This window comes from Pagrus pagrus (genome assembly GCF_965226575.1).
Source record: "Pagrus pagrus genome assembly, chromosome: 15".
Taxonomy (NCBI): Eukaryota; Metazoa; Chordata; class Actinopteri; order Spariformes; family Sparidae; genus Pagrus; species Pagrus pagrus.
Genome location: NC_140199.1, coordinates 18,358,224 through 18,367,040, shown reverse-complemented (window position 1 = coordinate 18,367,040; position 8,817 = coordinate 18,358,224). Strand labels below are relative to the sequence as shown.

At 40.4% G+C, this 8,817-nt stretch overlaps 1 protein-coding gene across 1 annotated transcript; it reads left to right on the top strand.

Annotated features, from left to right (window-relative positions):
* Nucleotides 1-483: 483 nt before the first annotated feature.
* On the top strand, nucleotides 484-7,200 carry LOC311270182 (opsin-5-like; the record flags this gene model as incomplete). The annotated part of the gene is made up of 6 exons (XM_084374927.1): nucleotides 484-622; nucleotides 2,025-2,230; nucleotides 4,236-4,335; nucleotides 5,904-6,008; nucleotides 6,088-6,311; nucleotides 6,479-7,200. The coding sequence occupies 6 exons, from the start codon at nucleotides 484-486 to the stop codon at nucleotides 6,947-6,949; spliced, it is 1,245 nt and encodes a 414-aa protein (XP_084231053.1). The 3' UTR covers nucleotides 6,950-7,200.
* Between the last annotated feature and the right edge of the window lie 1,617 nt (nucleotides 7,201-8,817).

Genomic DNA, 8,817 nt, shown 5'->3' with positions numbered 1-8,817 from the left:
AGTGTCATAGTTTATGGGGAGCAACAGGCTATTCCCCTCTTTGTGAGTCTTTGTGCTAAACTAGAAGGTAACTGCTGCTGGTTAGCTTCAAAAGCATACTATCTATCTAGTCATAGCATCTATTAAAATAATTTAAGTAGAGATACGTTTTAGGACAATCAGACTTATTAGTTTAAGATAAATGAAACCTCTCCAAAAAAAATGTCCATTAGTGGACTACAGCTGACTAGACATTTCCTTGTTCGCTAGGAATTTAACCCAAAATCTCTATCTGCTTAGTTGTTAAGAAATAAATAGGATTACAGGTGAAATCATTTGGACAGTGAGTGGTGAGGTATTAGTGACTGCATCTAAGCTGGATTTAACATGAACTCACCAGTCATCCCTACTGGTGTATCACAGTAGTGTCTACTGAAAGCAGAAGAGAGCAGAGCTACTGTGGAGGACAGCCAGGATTCATGCCGTGGAATAGAAACTTAGGCCATGGAAATAACACTAAAGACTTTTCCTCTGAAGGTAGTGAATATACCATGGAGGAATAATAACCTCAGTACTCTGCACACAGACCCTCCTCTGTCTGAACAAGGAGAGACCATTATTGGAGTCTACCTGTTAGTGCTGGGTAAGTCAGCCATCATATCCTCCACTATAATATAATTTGCAGTGTAAAGTTTAATTGTGTATATTCCGTATGCTTTGGGGTAGAAATACTGTAATAATGTTAATTTTAGGACCAATGGCTAAATATTTTACAGAGAACTCCCAAAGTCATCCCAGTTAACTATTGTTCATTTACAAACACCCCTGATTAATGCCTGTGAAATGGCACATATCAACTACTGACAAAATGTTTTCAATATTTCTTCTTAGTTTCAAACTTATTCTGACTTCCATTACTCTGCAGTGCAAAACGTAAAATGTGTCTTGTCCTTGAAATGCCTTTGGCTGAACACTAGCTTGGAAGAGTCACACATTAATTAAATGTCAACAACTGTTGTTGCTCTTGTTTCCAAAGGCCAGTCAACCGCTGACACAGACACTTTGTGTTGGTGGCTCTGTTTGTCTGTTGGTTAGTGTCATCTAATGTAGTCGAAGGACCTTTTGTGTAACAGAGAGCGATAAAAAGAAAGGGGACTTTATCTACTAAAATATCTCAACACTTCACTTCCCCTCTTCTGCCTGCTCGTCTCTGGTCTATTGTAATTAAGTTTTACTTGGTAGTTTAGCAGCCAACACAATGATAGAGGTCAGGAATTAGGAACAGTATGATGCAACACATTATAACACTTTGCTCTACTTTACTCACTGTCACCCTCTCAGCTCTGCCACATTACTTTACTGTGTGCTACTCTACTGTGTGCTATTACGCTGAACTCTACTGCACTACACTCTACTATACTCCACTCTATTGTACTACTATTATGTACTATACCCACTCTATTATAGTCTACTCTATACTTTATTACTACTAAATATTATACTATACTATACTATACTATACTATACTATACTATTCAAGACTATACTATACAATGCTATGCTATACTATACTTTTCTGTACTATACAACCCTCTGCTATACTATGCTACTGTATACTATGTTATACTATACTATACTGTATGAGACCACACTATATGTTACTATGTTGCTGCTATGCTATTCTATGCTGTACAATACTATAGGCTACTACACTATTCCTTTACTCTACTATAATATGATATGCAACACTACACTACATTTTTCTACGATATACTAAACTTTAAAATCATGTGTTTTACTTTACCACAATCAACTGTACCCTTTTCTCCTCTCCACTCCTCTCCTCTCCTGTACTATACTATACTATACTATACTATACTATACTATACTAAACACAACTTTACTGTGTTCAATTCTTCTCTACTCCCCCCTACTTCATTTTACTTCATACTATACTGCACTACACTACACTTTAGTATATTATACTATATTATACCAAAGAAATATGTGGTTCACAGTGTGAACATGTGTTTTTATTTTTGTAGGATGGCTGTCCTGGTTTGGAAACAGTTTAGTGATGTTTGTCCTGTACAGACAGCGGGCCTCGCTTCAGGCAACAGATTTCCTCACTTTAAATCTTGCCATCTCTGATGCCAGCATCTCCATATTTGGCTACTCCAGAGGGATCCTAGAAATATTTAATATCTTCAAGGATGATGGATATCTGATCACTTGGATCTGGACATGCCAGGTAAAAGCCACAAGAAGACAATATGTGATGTAAGCGTAACATTTAAAGGAGTCATTTGTTTACATATTAATACTACTGTATACATCCAATCAAATTTCACATTTATGATAAGTTGAATCCCAGACGAGCTGTTTAAAATGACCTTAATGTGATGACCGTGCAGTTTGAAAAAAACCAAGACATGTATGCATCTGTTCTCTTTGCCAATCCCAATTAATGAAGTACATTAAAGGAATCTGTGGAAGTAAACCTACTACTTACAGTAAAGTGAGTATGCGTGTTAGTGTGTGTGTACGTGCAAGGGATTATGCTAGTAGCCATGTGGGCTGGAGGTTAAATCTGTAATAAGATTACCACTGTGGAGGCCTTTAAATGGGGGAAACTCTTCCAGCAGCGTGGCACCTGTCAACAACCAGACCGGAAACAAATAAGAGCTGCAGGGAGGACATTTGTTGCTTTATTTAACCACACAGCACACTTTTATGTTGCTAAATATTGGCAAGTAATTTACATTCAATTAAAAGATGAGTTGCTGTGTGTAATTTCTAAGATGTTCTCTTCATTACTATGTTTTCTCCCCCACAGCCTGAGCTTGAAATGAAATAGTTGTCATACTTGAGCTTGGAATTCATCCAGAGTATTTTTCTTGCTCAAGGCTAGCTGTGGTGGAAATCGTGATACCCGTGCTGCAGTGAGTGAACGAAAACAAGCTGGTGTAACCTGAACACTTTCAGTTTCACAAGTGAAACCCCAAAATCTGAGCGGTAAATAGAGGTCTGCTGCTCTCAGGCTTCAGTGCAGCCACTGAGATGACCTCATCTCTCAGACATCCAATCTCAGGTTTTCAGGTAGAGGAGAAATATTGGGATAGCAGTGCGCCCCTCTCATGTCACCTTCCCCAGAGACAGGTGGGCTCAGAGAGGCAGCGTCAGGAGTAAATCAGGGAAAAGTAAGAAGTGACAGAAATAGAGGAGGGAAGGAGCAGGAGGGTGAAGGAGACAGGCATGTGAGAAGCATTAGCAGATTACTGCATGGAACATGATGGGACATGAACAGTTTCAAGCTGGGCCAGATCTCTGTGTTTTGCACCTATGGAGCAGGATATCAATGAATATTATGGAGCCTTATGGAGACCTTTGATGTTGCAAAGGGGAACACAGAGAAAGGATTGTCAAAGCAGTGTGGTAATGAATCTAAATGCTCATTTATGATCCAAAATTCAAAACATCTTTCATTTGAATGAAGACAGAGGCAGAGGTGACACACTGATGAGCTGTCAGGATCAATTTCAAGATGCCATTGTCTTACTACACCTGGTTATAAATCTTAAAGGCGCAGTAGACTGAATTATAATTATCCTGGTCTAGACTTACTGTCCAGTAACCTGCTGAATGTGAGGGCGAAAGAAAACGTGATGACTGACAGTAATAGGATTAGGACTAAGGAAGATCACGAAAGTAATCGGAGCAGAGACCTTAACTGATCCATGTCACCTGGAAGTCGCCCAGCAGGGAGCCGGGTGTCGCGCAGTAGGAGCCAGACTGAAACACAGCAGCATAATTCCCTTTAACAAGAGCGGTGATTAAAAGATCATCTCCCCAAACAATAGACTGAATGCTAAAAAGCTTCCTGGTTTAATTCATTTGGCAGTCACTGAACATTTTCTCCACCAGATTTTCGTGAAAATCAAGTTAAATCTATCAACAGCTTTAATTAACAGTTTCCGTTTTTTAATTTCCCAATGCTGATCCTGCCAGTTAAAGAGCCTGTAGCCCACATCAGAAGAACTGCCTTAGGTCTGGAGCATATTGGCAAAAGAGGCAGGAAGAGCTCTTCAGATGCAGCGTCTCTATCTGATAAAGTTTAAAGCAAAACAAACTCAACAGACAAACGTCTGGAACAATTAGGCGGGCAATGGATCAACGCCCCGAGGCTTCAATAACGGCTCAAAGACATTTTAAAGATGTGTTGTCATGATCAACCCACTCGCTTTGTTTTCTTCCAGGTAGATGGTTTCTTCACCTTACTCTTTGGCCTTGCAAGCATCAACACCTTGACTGTGATCAGCGTCACCAGATACATCAAGGGATGCCACCCAAACAAAGGTCAGTTTCAACTTCCCTGAAGTGAGAGAACAGCAAGGAAAGAGTCTCTGCCTGCCTGCCTCGCATTCCAGCAGTTCTTATCTGAAAGAAAAGTGGGTTTTTCAGTGCTAATGAAACCTTATTACCAACTTCAGCTATGGAAATTACCACCACTTTTCTCCAACAATTTCAGTTACATTACGCCAACATGTCATTAAGTTTATTTAAGGTGACATTTTCTATTTTCGAGTGTGACTGATGCTGAAGAATGTCTTAATTATATGGAAATTAGGCCGAGCCTCTGTTGTCGGCATGAGGCAAGAGTTTTAACTGTGTTTGTGGTTAAACATAAAACACGAGCAATATAAACCTGTGCATTTTTTTTACATTGGTGGTTGAACTATGAACATCGGTGGTACATGTGGGATGTTGTCAACTGTATCATGTTCCTGAGTACAGCTGCAATTCCCGCAAATGGCAACAGATGCCGATCTGAATTACAAAATCAGCAACATGCAACATGAGTTTAGGTCCTAATTAATTGGATTGAGGCTGGTAAAAATCACAGTAATATATTGTGTTTCTACAGTAACCCGGACACAATTTCACAGTATCGTGAACACATTATGACACTGTAATAAACATCTGGTTATTGTAAATATTCATATTTACCATAAGTTTATAGTGATATTACAGCAATGTACCATGTTTTTCTGTTAACCCAACCCTATTGTTCGTTAGCATGTTAGCCTGTCAGCATTTTAGTCCATTAACTGTATACCCGTTAGCATGTTAGCATGTGTAACTTGTTGGACTACTTGTAGGCCTGTTTCCCTGTTGTTAGCATATAAGGCTGTTAGCAAGTTGTTAGCCTTTTATTATGTGTACCTTGTTGTAAAACTCAAATATTTTATGACTCAATTACTGTATGGTGCTGTACCCTAATTACAGTATTTCCTTGTAATGTACAATTTTTACTGTTTTTATGGTTGCCCCAGAATGCTGCTTAAATTTAAATTCACAGCAGTTTACTGTAATATCCCAAATAATTACCCATCATGCATTACAAAAGCATATTACAGTAGTTTACTGTGGAAACCTAATGTTTGTTAACACTGTAAACAAACCTGTGCAGGATTCAAACCAACAACATACGGTGATGCAACCTAACAAAGCTGAGTAACCGATAGCAACAGCTGCACTGTACGCTGCCAGTCCTCTCTCACAAAATCTACTGCACTTATCGTACGGTATATTGACTTAAGATATGTGAGCGCTTCTCATAAAGTAGGGCATCCTGATTGATTTTCTTTCTTCCCCTGCGTACAAAGCTATGTGTACTTTGTCAACAGAGGTTCTTTTCAGCTGCAGATGCTTGCAAAGGCTGTTGATATAAGAAAAGACCTCATTGTTCAATAAATGTCACATTCATAACAAGTCAAGAATGCCACATCTTTACAAGCCTCTCACTTTTTCTGTCCTGTGTGTGCCAAAAGTCATAACATCTAACCTTTTCTCACTGCGAACAATCTGTTCCATAACTTGGGAATACCATGTTTATTCATGTTACATTTTCTTGTTTTTTGCAGCCTACTGTATCAGCATGAACACCATCGCCATAGCACTCATCTGCATTTGGACTGGAGCGACGTTTTGGTCCGGGGCTCCGCTGCTGGGCTGGGGCAGCTACACAGGTCTGTTCTCAGACACTAACCCAACATGAAAATGTATCTTAAAAGCCTCGATCTAAACTCTGTGTCTTATGTGCTTCAGATCGAGGTTATGGCACCTGTGAGGTGGACTGGTCCAAAGCCAATTACTCCACCATCCACAAGTCCTACATCATCTCTATCCTCATCTTCTGCTTTTTCATCCCTGTGATGATCATGCTGTTCTCCTACGTCTCCATCATCAACACAGTGAAAAACACTAACGCCATGTCAGCTGATGGCTTCCTCACCATCCGTCAGAGGAAGGTGGAGAGAGATGTCACGAGGGTAGGCAAAAAGAAAAAAGTTTGTTTCTGAGGTTTTTATTGGAAAAGACTTGATTTGAGACGTAAAATGAGACTTTATAAAGCTCTACTTAAAAGAACACGCTCTGTAATAAACCTCCTCTCACGTTATTCCACTCCTGACAATTGTTACCTCATGTTCCTCCCTAGATTTCCATTGTGATCTGCACGGCTTTCATCTTGGCCTGGTCGCCATATGCAGTGGTATCTATGTGGTCAGCCTGGGGCTTTCACGTGCCAAGCACAACCAGCATCATCACCCGCCTCTTTGCCAAGTCCGCCAGCTTCTACAACCCGCTCATCTACTTCGGCATGAGCTCCAAGTTTCGCAAGGACGTGTCTGTGCTGCTGCCGTGCGCCAAGGAGCGCAGGGAGGTGGTGCGTCTGCAACACTTTAAAAACATCAAACCCAAGGCGGAGGCCACGCCCCCACCTGCGTCACTTCCTGAGCAGAAGCTGGCGGCGAAATACGCCGCAGGAGAGCTGAACCAAGCCAATCCTGACAGTGACTCAGGGGTCAACAGCCCTCCTCAGACTCCTCCACTCGACACGCAGGAGGTGTTCCACGTTAACTTGCCTTCCCACATTGAAACATCAGAGTACTGGTGTGACAGGCTCTGACGAACTTTCTCGAATACTTGAATTACTGAAAGTATTTTTGTTTTTTTGGTATTTTTTGGTCTTACCCGTGGTGATGAACTGTATGTATAAGTAATGTTAATAAATTATTTTCTGAATCTTAGGTGGGAGTTCAAACCTGTTCATTTCCAGTCTTTATTTTTTTAACAGATAATGCTTTATGATGTGTGGTTATTGTTTTAAGGCATTGTGAATATGTATGATTGCTTAAAGGTGCTATATGTAGTTTTGGGGAAGAAATTTAAATCTGAAGAGAAAAATCCTCGATGATTGATTTTAATGACTGAATAAACTGATTAAACAAACTGTCTTTAAAAGTGTCTTTGTTTATTCAATTAGGAAAATAAATATTAGCGTGTTTATCTTATTACTTTATTAATATTGTAAATATAAACATTTGGTGTTTAAATTTCTTTATAAAAACTACATAGTGCACCTTTAAAGGTATAGGCACACAACAATGCATTGTAAGTATATCTTTAATGCATTGTAGACATTGGAGTCATGATTTTTGTTATAGCACACAATGAATATTCATGAGTGCTTATAACTAAGATCATACAGTGCTGTAGTTGCATTATAATGCATTGTAAGTATGTTAACAATGTGTTATAATGCATTATAGACTGGGCTTCATAGAAAGTGTTACCAGCATCAAACAGCAACATACAGCGTGGAGCATCCATAACAGATTGGCCTGAATCTGCTCATAATATGTCCAGCTAATGAAATGTGCAGTCTGTAATGTAGCGAGAGAAAGAGATGCACGATAACATCTGGAAACACTCAACTGTCCTCAACTAAAGCATCTGATGGCACAAAATTCTGCTATTTCCCTACGCTGCCCTCGGGGGCACTCAGATCTCCTATTTATACCAGCAGACCACACTCAAGAAATGTGTCACCTCACATCTCCGTTGACTGAGGCATCATCATGTCAATCAACCAAACTCAGGTGGGAGCAAAGGCTTTCATGAGAGGATGCAGGGTGGCTCTATTTGTACAGAGAAGTGAAAACTCTTTTGGTTCATGGGCGTGGTGAATTAGCACAAGTTTCACACTAATGTCACTGTTGAAAGAGAAATGAGCAACCCTGAAATTGCTCCTTTTTTGCTATATCAAAGGGCATTTATCTACTTGAGCCTAGAAGGTTTAATCTTTAAAAAAAAGGTTCCCGAGGTGGTGGTTTCTGCAAAGACCATAATCACACGCACAATGAGCTCTTTTACAGCAGCCCTTAAGACCTCTAAATCAAAATGGCAATCAGCGTCAGCATAACCATCCATGTAGTGCATAATAGCAGCAGCTTGTGTGCCAATCTGCATAAACCAACACAGTCTCTCCTTGTTGGAGTAGTTGAAATTGACATATGACTGTGTTTGTGAGGAGCTGTGGGGGCGCACATGTACTGTAAACCACAACAGCAGACACACACACACACACACACACACCACAAAGTGAGATGTGACTCGAAGTGTCTGCTTCTCAAAGAGGTGATGTTTGGTTTATTTGTTGGAGGAGGAGTGGTTGCCCTGGTGTTTGCGCTTAAACTCTCAGTCGGATGACGAGATGAGAGAAGATAATCTGAGTCATAGCTCGGGTTTCTTCCCTTACAGAGAAAGATGCCAGTGCAAAACAAATCCTCTCCTCGGGCATGTCAGAACTATGAATAATGTGTTCTTCTGTTCTGAAAAACAAACACATACACAAACAAACAAAAGGATGCTTGCCAGATCTCTCTGCATCCTCTCCTGATGGCCCCGGGTTACAGATCTCCTTCTGCCTGGGTGAAGCGCTCAAGTGCCTGAAGTGGGATGGGCAAAGAGGGGAAACTCTGGCCCCGTCCCGTT